Source organism: Marmota monax, unplaced genomic scaffold, assembly GCF_021218885.2.
Source record: "Marmota monax isolate L192 unplaced genomic scaffold, Marmota_monax_Labrador192_F-V1.1 WCK01_AAM20220418_F8-fsc00004, whole genome shotgun sequence".
In the NCBI taxonomy this organism is placed as follows: Eukaryota; Metazoa; Chordata; class Mammalia; order Rodentia; family Sciuridae; genus Marmota; species Marmota monax.
This window is the reverse complement of record NW_026692881.1, coordinates 14,604,960-14,627,070: the sequence shown is the minus strand read 5'-3', so window position 1 is coordinate 14,627,070 and position 22,111 is coordinate 14,604,960. Positions and strand designations below refer to the sequence as shown.

The window sequence follows — 22,111 nt, the reverse complement described above, 5'->3', positions numbered from 1 at the left end:
CCTATATATAAACAATCCTGATTCCCTGTCTCCAAGTTCCCATTCTTTAACCTTTCACACTGTCTCTGTATTAATGTTATTCATAATACAATAATGACCAGATGTTTATCATCCAGTTTATGTTACAAACATGGGATAGCTGAAAAGGTGTTGAAATTCCAGCAGATGAACAATGCATGAAACTTGTACCTATCAACCAGTATGTGAGCAAACTCATCGAGGGGCTGGGGATGTAGATCAGTGATAGTGTTTATCTAGCATACAAGGCCCTCGGTTTAGTTCCCAGTACCACAAAGAAAGGAATTTGTTAAGACGAATGTAATTAATATAAGTAATTATACTAAAAATTTCTAGCTTAAGAGTTACCTAAAGGATTTCTCACAACAGTGGGCTAGTGAAGGAAGTAATGATAATGCAAAGTATCTAAAATTCTACTATCCTATTAAAACTCTCTGTTACACACACACACACGCACACACACATACACACACACACACCAATCCTGAAGGCTATTAATTATTTCACACTAAAACAGAAGGGGAAGGGAAAAGGAGGAAGTGGCAGTAAGATCATGACAATCTCTGCTCACTCACTTGTTATAAGACCTAGGGTATCTGCTCTTTGTTAATCAAAATTCTAACTAGCTCCCTTCAAGTTTTCCCTCTTTTAGGCTGTACCTCTTTTCTAATCAAATAAGGAAAATGAGAACTTACAATGCTAAGGATACATCTTCTCATCTTGGAGAAGTGAAAAATAGATTTATTTTATTAGGGAGGAAGGAATAAAAATATGAATTAGACAATACCAATAAAAGTATTTATTTCTGTAACTCCAATTCCTTTTCTCTGCTTAGCCTCATTTTTACATCTAAAAAATGAGAATAACAATATTATCTACACTTCATAGACAAGTATATGCACTAAATGAGATGATGTAGTAAATACTTACCATACTGCTTAGCATTCAAAAAAATGAATCTATTTTAAACAAGTTTTAAAGTGCCAACTCTACCACATCCTAAGCACCTAATGTTAGTTCCACTCTACTTAAGAGGTAGAAGCAGGAAAAGACAGTTCCTTCCACTGTAATAAGAAAAAAAGACCAGCTGTTCTATAAAATTATTTTTTTTCTTGAGTTCACAAGACAGCTGTTTGCCAGACAGCCAAGGGAACTGAAACCCATAGAATGACAAGATCTTCCAAGGTGAAACAGAAAACACAAATAGTTTTCCCTTTGGCAGACCATGGAAAGAAATGACCATCATAAAAGTGGACAAAAAGGTATCAGCTAAACTTTCAACAAATTCTTAAAGTCTGGGGCAGCTAGTGTTAACATTTCAGAATTCAGAGTTCCACAGACAAGAGGAGTCTGCAGTCACTCATCAATCCTTATGCCAGTGCCACCCTATCTTTATTATCATAGCTTTATATCAACTTTTGAAATAAAAAAATTGAAGTATTACAACTTTGTTCCTTTTTAAAACCATGTTGGATACTTGGGGCCTCTTGTATTTCCATAGGAATTTGAGGATCAGGTTATTAATTTCTGCAAAAAATGGGTAGCTAGGACTGCACTGAACATATTATCCAATTGGGGAAGTATCTTAACAATAGGAAGAGATGAACATGGATGACTTTCTGTTAATTTAGGCACTCTTAAATTTTTTTCAATAATGTTTTCTAGCTTTTCTAGTATAAGTGTTATACTTCTTTTGTTAAATTTATTTCTAAGTATTTTATTCTTTTTGATTCTACTATAAATGCAACTGTTGTCTTCATTTTATTTTTTTGACTGCTGGCATTGACTTTTTGAGTTATTTTGCAGAAACCAAACCAAAAAAAGCACTGCATATTTGAGCATTTGTAATAGTACAATCTGAAAGGTACAAAGCAGACTATAAAATACTTTGGAAATACAAATCCTAAGAACGGATTACCAAGAGGAAGGAAAACAAAATCTGGCAAGAAAATCATCATGGTTCCTTACTCTAACTTGGTCAACAATATTAAATTTGTACACCTACATTTCATTTCGGAGGTAAATACTGAGCCCTCTGGCTCCAAAGGCTGATATACCTCTGGCAAGTTTTTCCTATAACACAAACTATTTTTATCACCAGGGATTCCTAACTTTTCCTAACAGGAGAAAGAACTTTTCATTTCCCCCAAGGTATGGATATTATCAGGAGCAGTTTACATTTCTACTGGTAACATTTTTTTGTGTGTATGTGGAGGTAGGAGGTCAAACTGTTAAGAGCACTTTTTATCCTAAGGATCTCAGCAAAACATGCAAGGGAATCTGATAGAGAGGAGGAAAGAGGAATATGTGGCATAAAAGGAGGGAAATCTCAGAGGATAAAATGGTGTGAAGATGGAAGTGAGGACCAGAGTAAGACTGTGAAAAGGGATGGGAAGGTTGGACAACTGACATAGAATGCCTAGATATGGTAGTGTAGAACTTCAAGGAAAGGTTCTGAGATCTGAGGTACTGATTATATAGACATTTTTGTAGTAGGCCTGGACGGTCAAATACAGTAGCTGCCTGACACAAGTGGCCATGCAATCCAAATGGAGATGTGCTTTAAGTACAAAATATAAATCAAATTTCAAAGATTTAATGCAAAACATGCAAAATATATCTTATTAATAATTTCTTATGCTGATCACATGTTGAAATGATATTTTGGACATATTAGATTAAAATATATTAATTCCACCTATTTGTTTTTATTTTTTCTAATATGGCTACTAGAAAATTCAAAATTATACACATGGTTCACATTTATAGCTTCTACTATTCTACTATAGACAACTAAAACATTGTTACATGAGACAATATTTCATACAATCAAGGTGAAACCTTCATACTGTAAGTTACACATACACACACACACACTCATATCCATTATTATGGCTAAGGAATGTTTGATAGAGCAACAATAGAGGTGAGAGGTTTAGAATGATTCATTGTGATGTATCTATTACGGACCAAGGAGAAGTTTGCAAATGACTCAGAATAAATCATTTTTGAGACTTGAATCACAAACATTTTAGGATTTTTACCAGTGGTCTTTCTATTTATAAAACATCAATGATGGCCAAGTATTACTCATATGTATAACTAACTTACACAAAACCATTCAACTAAATTAACTTTCTCAAAGTAAGGCCTTGAAGACTATAAGTCTTCAATTATGACATGACATAATTGCCCTGATTTCTATTTGCGGGTATGTAGTGGGGGGAAAATAATGGGGGAGAGTACAAAGTCCGTGAGGCATGGATCATTGAACTTTTTAAGTTTTTGTTTAATTCCTTGTTCATTAAGATATAAAAGGAAAACAAAATGCCCTGAATTATTTTCCCCATAGAAAAAAATACTACATTATTTTGGAATAAGGTTATCTTTATATCTGTCAGATGGGCATGTTGGATTGGCTATTATAATTATCCTGATCACTATACACAGAGGGAAAACTGGATCATAGAGAGATTAAAGGACACCCTTAAAGTTACAAACAAAATTACTGACAATGTTTGAATATCAACTCTAGTCCTCTGTTAATCTAGTACTACTTCAATATCATATCAAAATGGCATTATAGAAGACAATCAAAAGTAGTGACTGTAACAACATTTGTGGTAACTAATTCCCTCTGATAAAGACCTATGGATACAAACTGTTATGGAAGAGATGAAGGAAAGGAAAGAAAAATATCAGCGGCAAAACTGAAAAGACAACCAATTTTTTTCTAATCTTATATTCTAGACAGCATATTGACCATAGAATAGATTACAGATTAAGCTTCCCCCCAAGTCTTCAATGCTGTACTAAAGCTCCTATGATTCCAACTACTCATGTTAAACTGAACAACATTCTGACTTCACCAACATTCTGACTCTATAATTCAATCATAAGGGACATATCTCTAGCTCTATATTTCTCTACCACACACATAATCTTGCACAAACTAGATACTCAATATATTTATCTATGGAATGAATAAACACATATGAGCTAAGTTAACTAATTATCCAAATGCATACTTAACAAGACTGAATCTATCAAGAGCTCTTTGTCGATAAGGATTTGATTTATACAACATATATTTTAAAAATGATTTTTGAATAACACTCTGAAATTTTGGGGAAAATGATACTCTTTTCTTTACCTTTGCCAATAAATTTAATTGCTGTTAAATAAATCATGAAGAAAATCCAAATAATAAATAATCTAAACTTCTGATAGTGTCAATGGAGGATCTATCCAGGAGTATTTTGTGTTTTATAAGTTTTTCTCACAGCCTGGAATGCCTTTTCTCCTCATGATCCTTCCTTTCCCAAGACCCAGCCTTAATCTTTACCTCCTCTTGACGTTTTCCCTATCAACTCTAACTTAGGGTTTCTTTTTTTTTTTTTTTTAATATTTCTTTTAGTTGTTGATGCACCTTTACTTTATTTATTTATATGCAGTGCCTCACACATGCCAGGGAAGCACTCTACCACTGAGCTACAATCCCAGCCCCTAGGGTTTCTTCTTTTCCTATTGGATATATATCTCATCAGTTCTAAGATGCACCTTTCTTCACATTTTAACATTCTTGACATTGAAATATATCTTATAATCACACATATTATTACTGCTTGCCTACACACATGCAATAAGTATCAAAAGCACCAGTACCAAAACCAGCAGACAATGGTCAGCAGTGTGGATGGAAATTTCAGATGTAAAAATAGCTGTAAGTGCAAAGGTGATTCATAATCCCAGCAATGATGACCCTAATTCTTTTATGTAGTCTTTTTAAGAAATGATGCGTCAAAGTCCTTGATAGCACAGTGAATGATACTGGATGAAAAAAGTGTCAATGACTCAATCAAGAAATTATTATAAAGAGGTAGACAGTGAACAGGAAGTTTTAGCAAAATCATTTTTTTTTTAATATCACCAACAAATTTAATGATCAAATAGACTAAAGAAAGGCTGATACCTACACCAGGAAAAAGTGCCCATGGAGCGCCAAACGCATGTACCCAGGAGACATTCTCATGTCTGGAGCTCCTCTTTCCCAGCAGGGGTCCCGAGTTCAACCAGCTGGATTATTTTGAGCCTTACTTTTGCATCTCCTCTGTGAGACAGAATTAGTGATACTGACAACAAACATCCTGCACAGGACTGCTGTGCCGACCAGTGACCCCAGCAATGACTTAGCAAAATCTTAATCATTTTACTATATTCACCTTTTGGATGTATATAAAAGAGATACAGGATAAATTTATGTCCAATTAGGTCTAAAATTTTTTTCAGTATGTATAAAATCAAAAACTTAAGGGAAAAGTACTATGTCAAAAGTTTTTTTTCATAATGATACATATAAAATAATGGTGCATTTCACAATCAACAGCATTTTTAATACAATGAAACAGAATACTACTTAATTTTTTTCTAGTCCTTTCTGAGAATGAGTCTCATGAGCTACCAAGACTGTAAGCTCCTTAAACATTGTTTTCTTTTACTTCTAACAACACCAAGATCACAGCCAGGAACGGAATAGATACTTAATATCTGTTGACTGGCTAAGAACTGTCAGGTAGTGGCATAAGCTCAAAGACTTGGAAAGCTTCCAGGGATAGAAACTAGGAGGCATGGATTCTAGTACCAATTCTGACATCTGACCAACCCTTAGCTGGGTAAGTATAATCTTTCTGAGCCTGAGTTTATCTATAAAATAAGAGGGGGCCAGATTAGATTATAGCCTAGAGTAGACCCCTTAAACAATGGTTAAGAAATTTATAGTCTTAGCTGAGCACAGTGGCACACTCCTGTAATCCCAGCAATTTGGGAGGCTGAGGCAGGAGGACTACAAGTTCAAGGCCAGCCTCAGGAACTCAGCAAGGTCTTAAACCACTTGGTGAGACCCTGTCTCAAAAAAATAAATAAATATGGGCTGGGGATGTGGCTCGAGCAGTACCACGCTTGCCTGGCATGCGCGGGGCGCTGGGTTTGATCCTCAGCACCACATAAAAATAAAATAAAGATGTTGTGTCCACCCAAAACTGAAAAATAAATATTAAAAAAATTCTCTCTCTCTCTCCACTAATAAATAAATAAAGAGGATGGGGATGTAGCTCAGTGGTAAAGCACCCCTGGTTTCAATCCTCAGCAGTTCTCCGACAAAAGGAAATTTATAGTCTTGTGGTACTAATGAGACTTATTCTCAGAAATGTCTTTTGTTTTAAAAATTATTTTAATCGTACCTACTTATGAGATGCAGTGTGATAATTTGACATATGTATGCAATGTTTAATAATAACATATGTATACAATGTTTAATAATAAAATCAAATTAACACTTCCATCATCTTAAACATTTAAATATATATTTTGATTAACACACAGCAATCGTACATACTTATCAAGTACAGGGTGATCTTTCAATACAGGAATACAATGTGTACTGAACAAATCAGTGTAATTAACATTTCTATCTCCTTATTACTTTGTGTTTGGAGTCTTCAATTTCTAGTTATTCATAAAATATGTAATAGTTTATTATAAATTAGTCACCCCCTATGTTGTGGAACACTAAAACTTACTACTTCTATCTAACTGTGTTTTTGGCACCTGTTATTTAACCTCCCTTTATTTCCTCTCCCCTGTTTTCTCAGCCTCTAGTAATCATTGGTCTATATTCAGACCAACTTTATTTTAGCAACCATATTTTAGAAAGAACACACATTGTCTTTCCATGTCTGACTTATGAAAGGATATCATTTTTATGGCGAATAATATCCCATGGATAGTGTATAATTCCCTTTATTCATTTATCTGTTGATAGACATCTAGGCTGACTCCATATCTTAGTATTGTGAATGGTGCAGCAATTAACATGGATGTGCAGGTATCTCTTCGATATGATATCATTTCCTTTTGATACATATCCAGAAGTGGGACAGTTGGATCTTACAGTTCAGAAATTACTTTTAATACTAACATTCCATTTTTTTTAAAGTCTTGTGCAGTTCCATCTCTAATACAATATAAAGTTTTGGTTCCTAACCCTCATAGTTTTAAGTGGTATAACATAATGCTGCTGGCTCACATCTTAGAAGGTAGGAATAAGAACACTTTGTGAGTACTTTTAATTAAACTCAGTTTTAAAAAAACTACAGTCATGGCTATACCAATTTAAATATGAGAGGCATCAGGGATAAGGACAGTGAGACTTGATCGTAAGTTGGTACTTATAAAATCAATACAGCTGATTCAAAAGTTACTATTTATATGGAATTAACCCATACAATCAATTATGTAGCTTAGCTTATTCCATCCCTTTATTTCTATTTATTTCTTCTGTACTTGTGACTACTTACCTGCCTGCTAATTAACAATTTTCTATTGAAGAAAATTCATTTAAAATTTTATAAATTACTATAAACTTTGATAAAATTTTGGCTAGAGAACACTTAATTATAAACCAAAACATGGAAGCTTCTGGATTATTTGAATTTGAGTCTATCAAATTATTAATATTATTGAGAATAATAATATTGAGAATAACTACCAAGAATTTCTCATGTTTGTTTATATTAATATTGTGAATAAATTTTACTCATTTAACTTTCTTATCTTTGGCAAACAGGGAAATAACATAACTTATTTAAAAGAAAAAGTATTTTAAATCTTTTCAACTTTTTCATGACCTAAATTCAAAAACGTTCCCTAAAAAGAAGTTCCCTAAAAAAGACTGTGATACTATAGTGTATAATGTTTGGCATAAGTTATATATCTAGTCTTATACTGCTATGAAAATAAATCCTTTTCAATAGGGGATAAATTCAGGCATTTCTACTCTAATATTTTATACATTAAGTGTAAAAGTAGATAAGGTCTCCAATGTTTATCCCTATGTGCAAATAAAATTATCTAATATATCTAGGCTATGTTTCTACCGACCTTATCAAGAAACCAAGGTCAGAAATGCAAACTTCAGCTTCATAAAATTTCTGACCATGTGTCATACCACGTGTCACCTAGAGATGCCTCTAGAATAGACATCAACAATATCTCTGATTATCATCAGTAGGTTATTCTCAAGGCTTGGGACAAAGGCATAGGCAAGAAAGGGGAAAGTGAGAGAATCAGAAAAAACAAATAGGAAACAAGAAGAAAAGAGCTACAATACTGACACATGTATACTGACTGTCCCAAATGTTTCAGATAATCATTTACTGATCCTAGTGCCAGAGGACAAATTTGAGAGACTAGTCCTTTCACATGAATGATAGTATACGGTACATGAATTACAAGAAGAGACCAAGTAAATATACTGAACCAACATGAACTTGGACCTGGCTCCTATTCAGACAGGTTAACATGACAGACCAACCTTGGCATTCTTGGCAAGGCGCTATACATATTCACTAACCGTGTAAACACTATAGTAGAATAGATTATATTTAAAATTAAGAGAAAGACTGAGAAGGCAGAAAAACATCTGCTTTTTCCCTCTTCTTCCCAAAATACTTGAAAGGACTGGATGAAGATATATTACTGATGAAGAAGAATGGTAAGACTAGAGTAGGCTGGAACAGTAAAATGAAATCAAACACAGGAATGCTAAAAAGTTTGAATCTTACAAACTAGTCCTGCTGGTTTTACTCAAGTAACTGATAGGATATTCAGTGACAACAGCTGTCTATAAGACATAAGAAAAATTGCAAAGCAGACAAAGATGGGATTTATTGTCATTCTGTTTCTTGCTTGATTTCTGTAGGCCCTGATCCACTTTTTCCTTATGCTACCTTGAGCTACCTATAAAGGCCTCATATGCGGGCCTGTTTTCTCTTAACAGATTTATCCTTCTTAATTACTTAAGAAAGTATTAGTCCCTTGCTATCTATCCTTCTCAGCAACAGGTAATAGATATGTACCTCTGACCTTCAAGAGCAGACTCAGACCCACTGGTTTAAGAAGCAAGCCATTCTTGACCCAGGCAAGAAATATAATAGCATGACCCACAATCTGAAGGATCAGAAATTTATTCTTGCTGTTTTAAGCCTGGTATCCTGTATATCTGGGTATCCTTTGGGTTTTTCTTTAATAATCTCAGCCTCTGGCCAATCTACACTGAATAGTACTTACATTCCCTCTGTACTGATTCTAGGCCTTATTGTAAACTTATATCTTCCCACACTCCAACCCCAATCATCACAACAAACAAGAATTCTGAATTTGAGTGTATTTAGACTGTTGGCTATCCATTTTAGCAGTCAGGCCTAAAAACCTGGGTCCTCCTTTCCTTTTCAGCACTCTTTTTGAAATCCCTGCCAACAGAATAACCAGCATATTAGTATCTTATGATACAAAATGATAAAATTAATTCAAAACAAAGTGTAGATAAGATTTAAGTCTCCCAAAAATATGTTTTTGCCTTTAACCAAAGTTTTTAACAGGAGCAAATCTTTAATTTTTGGTTAGAACTGCTGTTGTCTGTTTTTTCCTGACCAGGGTAGGGCATATATTCTGGTTTTCTATATAGACCCTAGCCTTCTCCCTCCCCACTATTGTCATGAAACAGGTAATAAATTAAATAGAATAAACATTATGAGTTACATCATTTACTATTCCTCTTCCACCTGCCCCAACTATGCCCCACATACCACATCTCATGGAGTTCACTGAAACAAAAGCAATGCTAAAGACAGGACAAAGCACACCAGCAATCTCTGAAGCTTCAGAAAAGGATCCTTAAATAAAAGCCTCCATTGTGTTGACAATATAGGCCCCAAACTGTTGACTTTTCTTTAGTTTTAAAAGGGAACTAGAATTAAAATGCAGACATGTATGCTGACTCAGAAGAAAAAATATTATGAAACAAATCTAATAGTTCAAAAGGTAGATTTTTATTTTTAGCAGTCACTTAGCTTTAAAAAAAAACAAAACAATGGAATCTTCTTAATGTTCTCTTTCTGTATGAACCAGAGATCTAGCTATCATTCACTAATGGATTGAACAACAGAATGCAAGAATCAATCAGATTTTTCACTGGATGGCCCAAGTGACTTCATTAAAATACACAGGATCTGGAAGATAACTCCATAAATCCCCACACTTAGGCAGTCAATTGTATATCAATTCAAAAATTTTTATAAAAATGTGAACTATGAATCTATTAAAATGAACTGAAAGTAAGATACACTGAAACTGCATACTTTATTCATTTTTCCTGTAAATGAAATTGTGCAAAAATAGTCTATTAATTTAAAAAAATTAGGAACACAAAAAAATACAGAATGAGAATTACAATCATAATCTCTTTTTTTTTAATCCAATTTGTTCCATCATCCTAGATAGGCAACATCTGTAAAAACTTAAACTAAGCAACAAATATACCACTTGTGGTAAATTAGAAACAATTATTATGTTCACAGAATTGAAAGCTTGTGACTCAATGGGTTAACTCTATGGTGTCACCAACATGAAACTATGCCAACCAGTTTATTATCCTGGGGGGATTTAATCTCCTTTTGGAGCTGCTATTTATGTCACTCATCAGACAACCAAACAGTTTTAGTACATCCTTTAAAAAAAAAAAAAATTTTATTTTTTTTTTTTAGTTTTGGTGGACACAAATCTTTATTTTTTATTTTTATGTGGTGCTGAGGATCAAACCCAGTGTCTTATGCATGCTAGGCAAGCACTCTACCACTGAGTCACAATCCCAGCCCTAGTATATCCTTTATACGATTGTTTTATATTAATTACCGTTCAGACTGCCATGTAATTATGTAGTCATTTGGTTACATATTGTCTCTTCAAATAATATAAACACCTTTAGAGGAAAGGCTGGCATGCAGCACAAAGCCTGTTCTTGTTCTTGTTGTTGTTTTTTACAATTTATAGTTCGTCAAACTCTTAAGTGCTCAGTATTTGCTATTCAGCTGAAAAGCAATCAGATGCCAACTACTTATAAGGCCTCCAGGGGAGGGTATACAAAAGGCTTTCCTCCCTTTGTAAATCATATAATTTGCTTTAAGTGATTGGGTTACCAATTTTTCCTATTTTGGGTTTTCCACTTAAAAATGGACACTTTTGCAGAAGATAGAGAAAGTGGGCGTGAGAATGTAAATACACATAGAAAAGAAAGATGGGTAGGGAATGGGTACTATTACTTTACTTTTCTTCCCCATGGTTACACAATGTTAGAGGTTTTCAGTAACAAAAGGATTTTTCCAAATGGAAGCCTTTAAAGTACAGTAGTACCGCTATATAAAAACTCAAAATTAATTATAACTAAATAATTAATAAAACAAACTCAAATCAAGATGTTTAGCTAATAAGGAGCCAGATGCTAATACTGATCATCAGTTGATAAGTGTTACGTTGCTGGTACCCCCACAAGCTCTCCCACGAATATATCTGCTGGTCAATACTGGAAGTGGCAAGGACTATCAAAGTTTTCTCTATGGAACAATAAATTCTTGTGATCCTGTACCAAGTTTTTGGAGGGTTAAAAGAAGTCATGTCAACAAAATCTCCTTTATCAATTACCAACTTAACTTTCTGGGCATTCTATATCACGGCTTTAAGAGATATGGGTGATCTCTAGAGACTCTGATCCAGAGTTTTAGTTTGGGGAGTTTAATAATGGCTTAACTAAGCTCTACCCCCCTTTGTCAGTTTTAGAAGTTCAAATATCACAGGAAATTGCTTTACAATAGTTGCCACAACATACTCTACAGTATAACTTCCCATCTATTAAAAGTATTAGATATGACTCCATAGTTTAGCCATTATCAAGAAAAACATAGGCCAGCTGGGAAAATTACGCAAACTTCTTAAGTTTTGGAAAATTTTAATGTAGGCACTCTAGTATATATGGAGCAATATAAATAATAAACTAAGAGTAAAACTCACCAAAGGGCTATCAATGTTAATGGATCTGTGACATCTTTTAATAACATTACTATTATGACATTTTCTAAAACTCAAAGCAGAAGAGAACCCAGTTTGGAACTGGATGTGCCACCTGCAGTCTACCCAACTCCCTCTTTTCTGCTTTCATCCATCCTCATCCCTCAACAGAAACTTCACTCCATCTCCAAAGACATCCAGGCACTAGCTATCTTAATCTTCAAATGCTACATACTCTGTTTTCATGCCATTCCCAGCTTTAAGTCATGACAATGTTCTCTCTAACTATTATTATGCTCCTTAAGTACTGAGTTGTTACCTAAATTATTTTTTTCACCTAGACCTGAAAAACTGAGTTGTACATCTGATCTCTTCCCTCTAGTACACAAGTAATTTCAAGCCCCTGGTAGTCACCCTAAAAAAAAAAAAGAGAGAGCCCAAGTTCTGCCCTATTATCTCCATCTGTTCAATAAATATTTGCTGAATAAAAAATGTGTAAAATGCTCTGCATGCCATGCCTTTCTAATGCAGGAAGGTGTTCCTTCTCTCCTATATATACATGTGCTCTATACTCAGGAAGCCCTTTTGTCAACACTGCTTCCTTTCTTAACTAAATCCTCTCCCAATGCTTTGACCTTTAATAACTTCTCTATATTCACCCAACTTCCTCCATTATTGGTATTTTTTTTTACCTGATTTGGATCTCAAAAGTCTGCCTAACAGTGATTTTCTAACTCTCACAAGATAACATGGAAGAAAAGTTGTCTTCAGAAAAGAGTCCAAAGAGTTTCCAGAGAGAAGGGGGAAACTCAACTCAGGACTAGCAGAGGTCTTAGCTATGTAGCACCAGTCAGAACACACATTTATTTTAAAAAGTAAATACACATTAAAGAGAGAACTTGGGCCATCTCAAGAATGAGAGATACATTTTGGGAATCTCCAGCTCTTCTTTTAAAAGAAATTTGCTGAGGGGTAGGTATGAGAAGGATGTAGAGTGATCTCAAGATTGTTATGGTGGTCTGGTCATTTTCAGTATCCTAGGATGACATGGTCTCTATTAGCTGACCAATAGGTAACACAGGAAAGTTTCTTAAAATGTCAAAAGAAAGAGCTGGGACTGCTTGGTCAGTTCTGTTCAACAAGTTGGCCTCTTTAGTTTCATGTGGCTCTTTCACAGGCAAATGGCAATTTTTCTATACTTATATACTTTTCTAGTTTAATTCTCAGACAAAAGGATCATCACTTAGAATGTAAAAGTCTCTTTGGAATGGTTCAAACAAAACCCTTCAGGTGGAGAAATGATCTGGCAGAAAGAATGTAAATGATGGATTTAAGACAGAACTAGACTGAAATCTTGATTCTGCATTTCCTAAAGGTATAATCTCTAAGCTTAAATGTTTTCATTGGCGTGTACAACGGCACACACCTGTAATCCCAGCAGCTTGGGAGGCTGAGATAGGAGGACCACAAGTTCAAAGCCAACCTCAGCAATCCAGTGAGGCCCTCAGCAATTCAGTGAGACCTGTCTCTAAATAAAATATGAAATAGGGTTGGGGAAGTAGCTCAGGAGTCAAGTGCTCCTGAGTTCAATCCCCAGTGCCCCTTTGCAAAATGTCTTCATTTATATAAGTGGGAATGTTACAGGGAAATCATTTTATCCCCTCCCAGCAAAGGTTATGTGAACCCACAATAAGAAAAAAAAGAAGTGGTTTTACTATTTTTACCCTTCCCTTCTCTACTTCCTTTCCTTCAAAGTGTCTAACAACATTCCAACATCCACTAGAAAGACAAATATGAATAACAGTTGTAATTCTCCTTCCCCCAAATGAGTTCATGTAAAATACACACCCAAAATCTCACTGAAAGTTTCCCTCTGTCTTTCCTAAATGCACGGCTTGAATCCATTATTCTGTTTATGCAGTAAGATCTCTTAGAAGTTGGCTATTACAAATACAGCTCAATTCTGTGTGTTAAATTTTAAATATCTATCAAGATGCTCTTTTCTCAATATACAATCCTATTAGGTTACTGCAGAAAACATTAAATTGAATGTGAGTGAATGTGTCAACACACACAAAGTCTTATCAAAATTACCTCCAAAGAAATGTAAATCAAAAACACTCTAAGATTTCATCTTACTCCAGTCAGAATGGCATCTATCAAGAATACAAGCAAGAATAAATGCTGGTGAGGATGTGGGGGAAAAAGGTATATTCAATACATTGCTAGTGGAACTGCAAATTGGTGCAACCATTACGGAAAGCAGTATGAACATTCCTTACAAAACTTGGAATGGAACCACTATTTGACCCAGCTATCCTACTCCTTGATTTATACCTAAAGGATTTAAAATCAGCATACTTCAGTGACACAGCCACATCAATGTTTATAACAGCTCAACTCACAACAGCTAAACTATGGAACTAACCTAGGTGCCTTTCAACAGATGATTGGACAAAGAAAATGAGGTATATGTATATACACAATGGACTATTAGCCAGCCTTTAAGAAGAATAAAATTATGGTATTTGCCAGTAAATGGATGAAACTAGAGGATATTGTGCTAAGTGAAATAAGCCAATCCCCAAAAAACAAAGGCTGAATGTTTTCTCTGATATGTGGATGCTAATTCATAATTAAGGGGGTAGGGGGGTAGGGAAGAAACAGGTACTTTGGAATAGACAGAGGGGAGGAAGCATGTGAGCAAGAAGGATAGTAGAATGAACTAGACATTATTACCCTAAGTGCATATATGATTATATGACCCGTGTGATTCTACATCATGTACAACCAGAAGAATCAATTATACTCCATTTATGTATAATGTGTCAAAATGCTTTCTACTGTCATGTATAACTAATTAGAACCAATTTTTTAAAAATCTCCAAATCTAGGTTTTATCCAATTTATAGTGTCGGAGCATCAAGCAATTTCAATTAAACATACCTCTTGTAGAAGACGTGGATCCACGCAATCACCATCATCGTTAAACATAGATTCCCAGCTCTCTTCAGTAGCAGTATTTCCCTCTATCTGAGAAGTTTCAGTTACATTAAAATCCATGGATGTTTCTATAGATGATTCTCCACCAGGAACTGATACACCAAAGCCTATATTCTCTGAGTCATCCTGCTCTTTTGTTTTTAACTCTTCAGCAGTTCTCAGTTCATGTAATGCCTCTGTTATATCACCAATACTATCCAGATCATTGCCCAAGGCATTCTCTAAAAGTACTTTTGTCCCATTTGACAAACTGAGTTCAGAGTCCAAAAAAATGTTACAATTACTACCAGTAATCTTCTTTATAGGTAAGGAGGAAGCACAATCTGACAAGCTCTCTATCAACTTTCCTGTTGACTCTGTAAAACTAGATGAAATACTCTCAACATAAATATCAGAGCAAGCAGTCAGGCTGCTGAAATTTTCTGAGTCACTCTCACTTTTAGCATGAAAAGGGGATGCATCTGAACTTATATCTATATATTTTGAGAAACTATTCGTATTGCTACAAGTTTCATCAGCTAGTGTAACTCCAACTACACAAGGGCTGCTTACAGTTATATGATCATGTATGGCACCTGTAGTGTCCATCATACAAGACTTACTGGTAATGTCACCTATACTCTTGGATCTATTATCTGTATCTGTTTCATGAGCAAGGACAATTATATCAGAAGGTTCACACTTTACACATAACTCATCAGCAGTGCCTTTATTCTTCTCATACTCTCTAATCACTGCTGGATCCATAATGCCATTTGTGCTCTCTGACTTGCTGGCCATAGTCATTTTATGAGAGATGAGACCCACAGTCTCAGGAATGGAATCTATAGCTTTCTGACACAAGATGAAATTTGTAGCATTGGCTTTATCACCTATATTCTCAACTTCAAAGTCTATACAAGTTTGATCAATGACACCATCTGGACTTCCAGGAACAGTAGGGATGCTTCCATTGCTGAGCTTCAGCATTCCATCTGATGTTTGCAAACCTTCTAGTACAATTTCAGAATCAGAGCTTAGTTTTACTGGTATACTCATATTCTCAGGTTTCAATATAGTTGTGAAAACTCTAGGAAACTGGGATAGTATCTCTACAACTTTGGCATCAGTTTCAATTCCACTTTCTGAATCTCTGCCTTCAAAAGTTTCCCCACTTGATTCAAGTCTACTGAAGTTACATAAGTCTACATTCTGGAATGGTTGTTTTAGAACCTGAGCCTCGGTGATTTCTGAACAAGACTGTGATAGAAGTATCCCTTCATGTCCTGTCACAACTGTAGTTTGAACCTCCAAACACTCCACGCTCTTTGGTTGTCTTTGTAAAGAGGAAGTGGGTATAATCTCTGTATTTGGAACTCTTTGCTGATGTTCTGGGGATAATACTTCACTGGATTCTGTGGCTCCTCTCTTACTACAAACCTTATCTTTTTTCCTTTTTTGAAGGTTTGTATCTTTTCTTTTTGTTGAAGATTTTCTTCCTTCCCTATAACTATGCTCCTTTCTATCAGGATTAATACTTAATTGTTGAGCTCCAGGTTTGTCTCCAAAGATCTCCTTTTGGGACAGACAAACTTCTCTCTGTTCTTCTTTTATCACAGAATTAGAAGGACCACAGCTTTTTTCCTTATCACATGTATTGAGGAGTACTGTACCCCTTCGAGCTTTAGGTACATAAAGTGCCATGTCAGGCCTTTTGGCTCGAACTCTACATCTCTCTGTTTCTTGCTGCATGGTACCAACTTCAATCTGAAAGAAAAGAGAGAGTGATTTAATTACCAAAAACTAATTACAATGTATTGAACTTAGAGATTCTAAAAGATTAGTTAGAGGACCTAGTAATCCATCCTGTAGAAATCCTCAAGTTTAAAAAAATAAAATAAAACCTGCCATAAAATAATTAATGCTATCAGGTGTACCACTAAGGATATTAAAAAAAAAAAACCTCTCATGAGATCATGAATTCTATACAAATACCCTTTTTTTGTATTCAATCTCTGAACCATTGAGCTCTACCTTCCAAATTCTTCTCTACATTTTTAACAAGTAGTTTTGTCTTAAGCTGAATTAAAAAAAGATATATGAATCAGTAATTGCCACCTATCAAATACTCATAAACACAATCATTTTCATATTCTAGGAGCTTAGACTTTTATTTTGAAGAGTATACTCAAGACGCATACCAAAAAGCCATATTTGTCAAATGAATAAAAAATAATTTTAAAGAGTAACTTGAATGTCAGCTATAAGATAAACAACAAACGAGGGAACATTTCCTACAAGAAATGGCTTTTGACCTGTTTTTTTGTTTGTTTTTGTTTTGTTTTGTTTTGGTACTGGGGATTGAATCCAGGGCACTTTACCACTGAGCTACATTCTGGTTCTTTTCATTTTATTTAAGATTTTGAGACAGGGTCTCACTAAATTGTTGAGGCCAGCCTCAAACTTGCAAACTTTCTGCCTCAGCCTCCCAAGTCACTGAGATTAGAGGCTTGTGCTATCATGCCCAATTTGAACTATAATTCTGCAGAAAGAAAAAGACAGCAGAAAAGAGAAAAGCATTCAATTACTCTGACTTGATCATTACATATTGTATATACGTACTGAAATCTTACACCTTCCCTCCAAAATATGTACAATTCCTCTGTGTCAATTAAAAGTAAAAATATGCCAAGGTGGGTGGCATACAACTGTAATCCCAGTCTCTCAGGATGCTGAGGCAGGAAGATGGTGAGTTGGAGGCCAGTCTGGGCATTTTAGCAAAAATTCTATTTCAAAAGGAAAAGAAGAAAAGAAAGGGTTAAGGATGTAGCTCAGTGGTGGAGTATTTTTCTAGCAGATGCAAGGCCCTGGGTTCAATTCCCAGCACTACAAATAAACAAACAAACAAATAAATAAAGGGGGAAAGGTACTATTATTCTATTAAAGGTTAAGCATCTTTAATCCTAAAAAGTTCAAAATGCTCCAAAATTTTAAACCTATTGAGTTTCAGCAACTCGGTTTTGGATTTTGAAGCATTTAGGATTTCAGATTTTTCAGTTAGTGATGGTTAACCAATAAGACAATACAAATATTTAAGAATCCGAAAAGCTCTGAAATCTGAAGCACTTCCAAGTCCCAATATTTCAGATAGAAAAAAAACTTAGCCCATAGCACTATTTAGTCAAGAGATCTACTACAAATCTTTGTTTCCAGCATAATAAAACAGATCCAGGTAAAATGAACAAGGGTGGAGAACAATAAAATTATGAGACAACTCACACTAGTAAAAACTGCCTGGAATTGCTACCATGGCTGATCAAGAGAATTGAACAAGAAATTAAACAGAGGTTAAATAAACTTTATAAATATAAGGAATCATGCCAGGTAATTTCATGTTGAGTTATTCTTTAATCTTCAAAATAATGCTCTGAAGTAGGAAGGTATCAGTTTGTCCAGAGCAGAGAGAAGTACTTTATATTAGCAAAGAAACACCCTATACACACATATGAACCCACTGTTAATATTTCGTAACATATACTTCAAAAGAAAGAGAAGGAAGAGGGATAGAAAGGCTAATGAATCCTGTTCAATATTAGATCCCTAATATTTAACTTGATCATATACATCCCTCAGGTTGTGGTTTGGATTCCCAGTACAAAACACTGACGCACTTCTGGATATAAAACGGTACATTGTAGATTATGTAATAGAACTAGTAAGTGGGCTCACAACTGATTAAATAAATAATGATAATGGGTAAAAATAAATGTGCAGGATGTTATTTAAAGGAGGACCACAGCCCTTGAGAATCAATATTTTACCAATATGGATGTAGACAATACATACTAAATGTTTATAAAATACACAATTGACACAAAACTGATGGGATTCATAAATACCAAAAATGAGAAGATTATAATTCACTCTCATTCCTATAATTTGAAATGCTACACTGAAGGCAGTATGAAGGCAAAACACAACAGACACAATAATCTGTTTTAGGGTTTAAAAAAAAAAAAACAGCACAGAAGAGTTGACTTTGGTACAATTTACACAAAGAAATACTTAAAGACTTCTACTTTGTCCACAAGACCAAGAAAAACCCAAAATTGCGAAGAGAACATTTAAAAAACCAACATGGTCTTTGATTACAGAGTACAAAAATATGATTAAAAGAACTAAATAAAAAACATTACACTTAACTTTATACCTGAAGGATTGGTTGCTCTGTGGAAGAGCCAAAATTTCTCTTCTATATATTTCTATACTTCTATGATTCTCCAGAACTCAGTGCCAGAACCCACTGGAATAAATTAAAGGAAAACAAAAGGTTAATTCAATATAAGAAAATACTCTACTTCTAAAGTTCTTCAATGCTATTATCAGATAATGAGTTGTTTTTAGAAGAACTTAAATAAAGCATAAATGAATGATCAAACATAAGACAAAGAATTTCTATTTATAATTATAGACAAGTGCTCTAGATAAATTTTAAGCATTCATCAAACCCTAAATTCTTTCATTCTATTTCAAATCTGCAACAAACCTACCAAAGGCTTCAAATTATATATTTTAAAATTATTATGATGTGCTATGACTAATGGCTTTCAAAACTCAAAACTTTTTTTCTTAATGCTCATAAAGCTGAACAGCCGTATAATAAATTCAATATTGTCTATTTTCTACCAAAACACTGATTTCAACTGTTCCAGGACCAGCAGTGTGTTGGTAAATTATCAACTAACTCACCCAGGGTATTTTGGAGTACTGGCTGCTATTTTTATCTATGTCAATTATGTCAACAATGTGACTTCTTTGTTAAGATGCACAATTTTTTCTGAATAATGGAAGAATATATCCTCAGATTTTTGAGCTCTTCACAATATAGTAAAGACATGATACATTTATATTAGTAGCATTTTCTCCTTCACTTTAAGTCTAGACAATCAATGAATAATAAATCAAGCCCTGATTTATGGTGTTTGCCATTGTCTGCACTGTAAATATTCTTAATGTGGCTTACTTTCAAGCTACTGATATGACATCATTGAACATGGAGTTGGGAAAAGATGTATAAAATCACACTATTATACAGGATTATCAACCACAACGATACAAGATACATAATAACTTCAAGAGCACAGATCAAAATAATATGCAGAAGTAATGAGTTTTAGGTATTTATTCCCTTAAAAATAAAATGTTTAATTGTAAGCCTATGTAGTTTAATTTTTAATAATGGCTGTGTTTAACAATCTGTACAAATTTCCTAAAATTTTAACTATCAGCTCTCAGGCCAGTAGGAGATACTCCAATATACCTAGATGTGACCATTTTTTTCATAACTTACAGACACAAAAAAAGGAGAAGTATCACCATCTTGTGGACTTTCAAGATATTGTCAATTTATTACAGCTTTGTTGAATTTTTATAAATTTCTTTTGCAAGAAATTTTGTTGAAATTTTTATGACGCATTCTCCCTCTTTCCACCAAAGCCATTTTTTTTTCTTCTGAACATTCTTAATGGCAAAGTATAGATATCGTGGGCCTTTGCCCTACATACTTCACAGTGTATTTGTTATAAATAGGAATATTCTCTTTTATAACCATGATACAGTTATCAAGGTCAACAAATTTAACATTGAAAGTTCTAATAAAAAACAGATGTAATACAATGTTACTGCATCAAATATAAGTATATCTTCTATTGCATATTTCCCTCTCCAATACAGAATACAGTTTAGGGTTAGGTGCTACACTAATTTTCAAGCCTCTAGCCTCCTATACTCTGGGAACATTTCCATAGCCTGTTAGGACACTGACATTTTGGAATAATAGCTCCCCTATCCACCCTTTTTGAAAACATTATTCACTTAAGGTTTGTCTTATGTCCCATGATAAACCCGAGATTATATATACTCAACTAAAACACTAAAAAGGTGGTGATGTGTACTCAGGGAATCACATCTGGAGACACATGATTTCCATCTGTCCTTCAATGATGCTCTTAACTTTTATCATCCAGTCACAGTGTTGTCCAATTTCTTAAATTAGTGTGCATTTTCTTCCTTGTAAGAAAACAAGCAGTCTGTGGGGTGGCACTTCAAAAGCAAGCAAATATCCTGTTTTTTCATAAAAATATCTCCCTACAGTTAGCACTCCATATGCTAAATCTGATGATTTTTATCTAATCCAATCTTTATTATGATGGTTGCAAAATAATGATTTTTCCAAATCCAGCAGTCCCTCTATATTTACCAATCAGTCCTAGGCCTTATTCTGAAAACAAAAGTAAACCATAAGGGCTGGAGTTGTAGAATGCTTGCCTAGCACATGTGAGGCAATGGGTTTGAACCTCAGCACCACATAAAAATAAACAAACAAAATAAAGGCATTGTGCCCATCTACAACTAAAATAAATAAATTTAAAAAATTTTACTCATGGGATTCCAAGATGGCCGCGAATATAGTGCATCACACCCCGTGTACCGCGACACTGCGCAGGTGAATAACGAGTTAGAATGACAAAAAGCTATCTTTTCAGAAATTTACAGCAAAATCGGGGTGCACCGAAACCTAGAGGAAGGATTTCCATCACCGAGGACCGGTTATTGAGTCTCAAACGCGAGCCAACTGTGCGACCGGAGATCCAGGCTGACTGATCCACCACTCGCCACGCAGCCCGCCCCACGGCTACAGATGGCGGGGCGCCGCAGAGAAGCGACCAGCAAGCAGAGAGAAACGGTGCTCCGGATTCTGTGTAGTCCTGCCGGCTGTGCCCTCACGGAGCTCCGGGCTGAGTTCGGGGTTTGAGACGGGAAGGAAGCGGTCCAGTTCTATCCCCCACAACGGAAAGTCCAACAAGGAAGCCAGCGGCCACCATCTTGGAGAGCTGACGTCACCACCACCAGTTTCCGAAAGATTGCAACAATAAAACAGGTGTGTGTTACTCAGCCCATCTCCCATACAGCGGGGAATTCGCATAAAATCTCTCCCAGGCTTTCTGAAGGAGGGATTATCAGAATGAGCCTGCATAGAGACGCGGGGAAAGGTAGAGACACCTGACCTCCAAATCCCCCTCCCATCAGCGGTGAAAACGAAAACTGTCTTGCCAGGTCTGGGGGAGGGGCAAGCGGAAAAAATCAAAACAATAGGGTGCCAATTCCCAATAGCCACCCTCCACATCTAGCAAACCGCAGGCCCAGAGTACAG

At 35.1% G+C, this 22,111-nt stretch overlaps 1 protein-coding gene across 17 annotated transcripts in view; it reads right to left on the bottom strand.

Annotated features, from left to right (window-relative positions):
* The window catches only part of R3hcc1l (R3H domain and coiled-coil containing 1 like), a 91,682-nt gene that overhangs the window by 17,224 nt on the left and 52,347 nt on the right, over nt 1-22,111 (bottom strand). For 9 of the 17 annotated variants that reach the window (XR_009227299.1, XM_046449857.2, XM_046449855.2 and 6 more), the window contains 2 exons: nt 19,109-19,201; nt 14,863-16,665 (listed from right to left, as the gene is read on the bottom strand). Coding sequence is in view for 16 of the 17 variants with exons in the window: in XM_046449857.2 (XP_046305813.1) it covers nt 14,863-16,650 (1,788 nt within the window). In the remaining variant the exon portion in view is untranslated. Of the gene's footprint in view, nt 1-14,862; nt 16,666-17,520; nt 17,685-19,101; nt 19,202-20,823; nt 21,897-22,111 lie in introns of those variants that run through there. The other 8 variants (XM_058581209.1, XM_058581212.1, XM_058581207.1 and 5 more) reach the window with 5 other exon arrangements.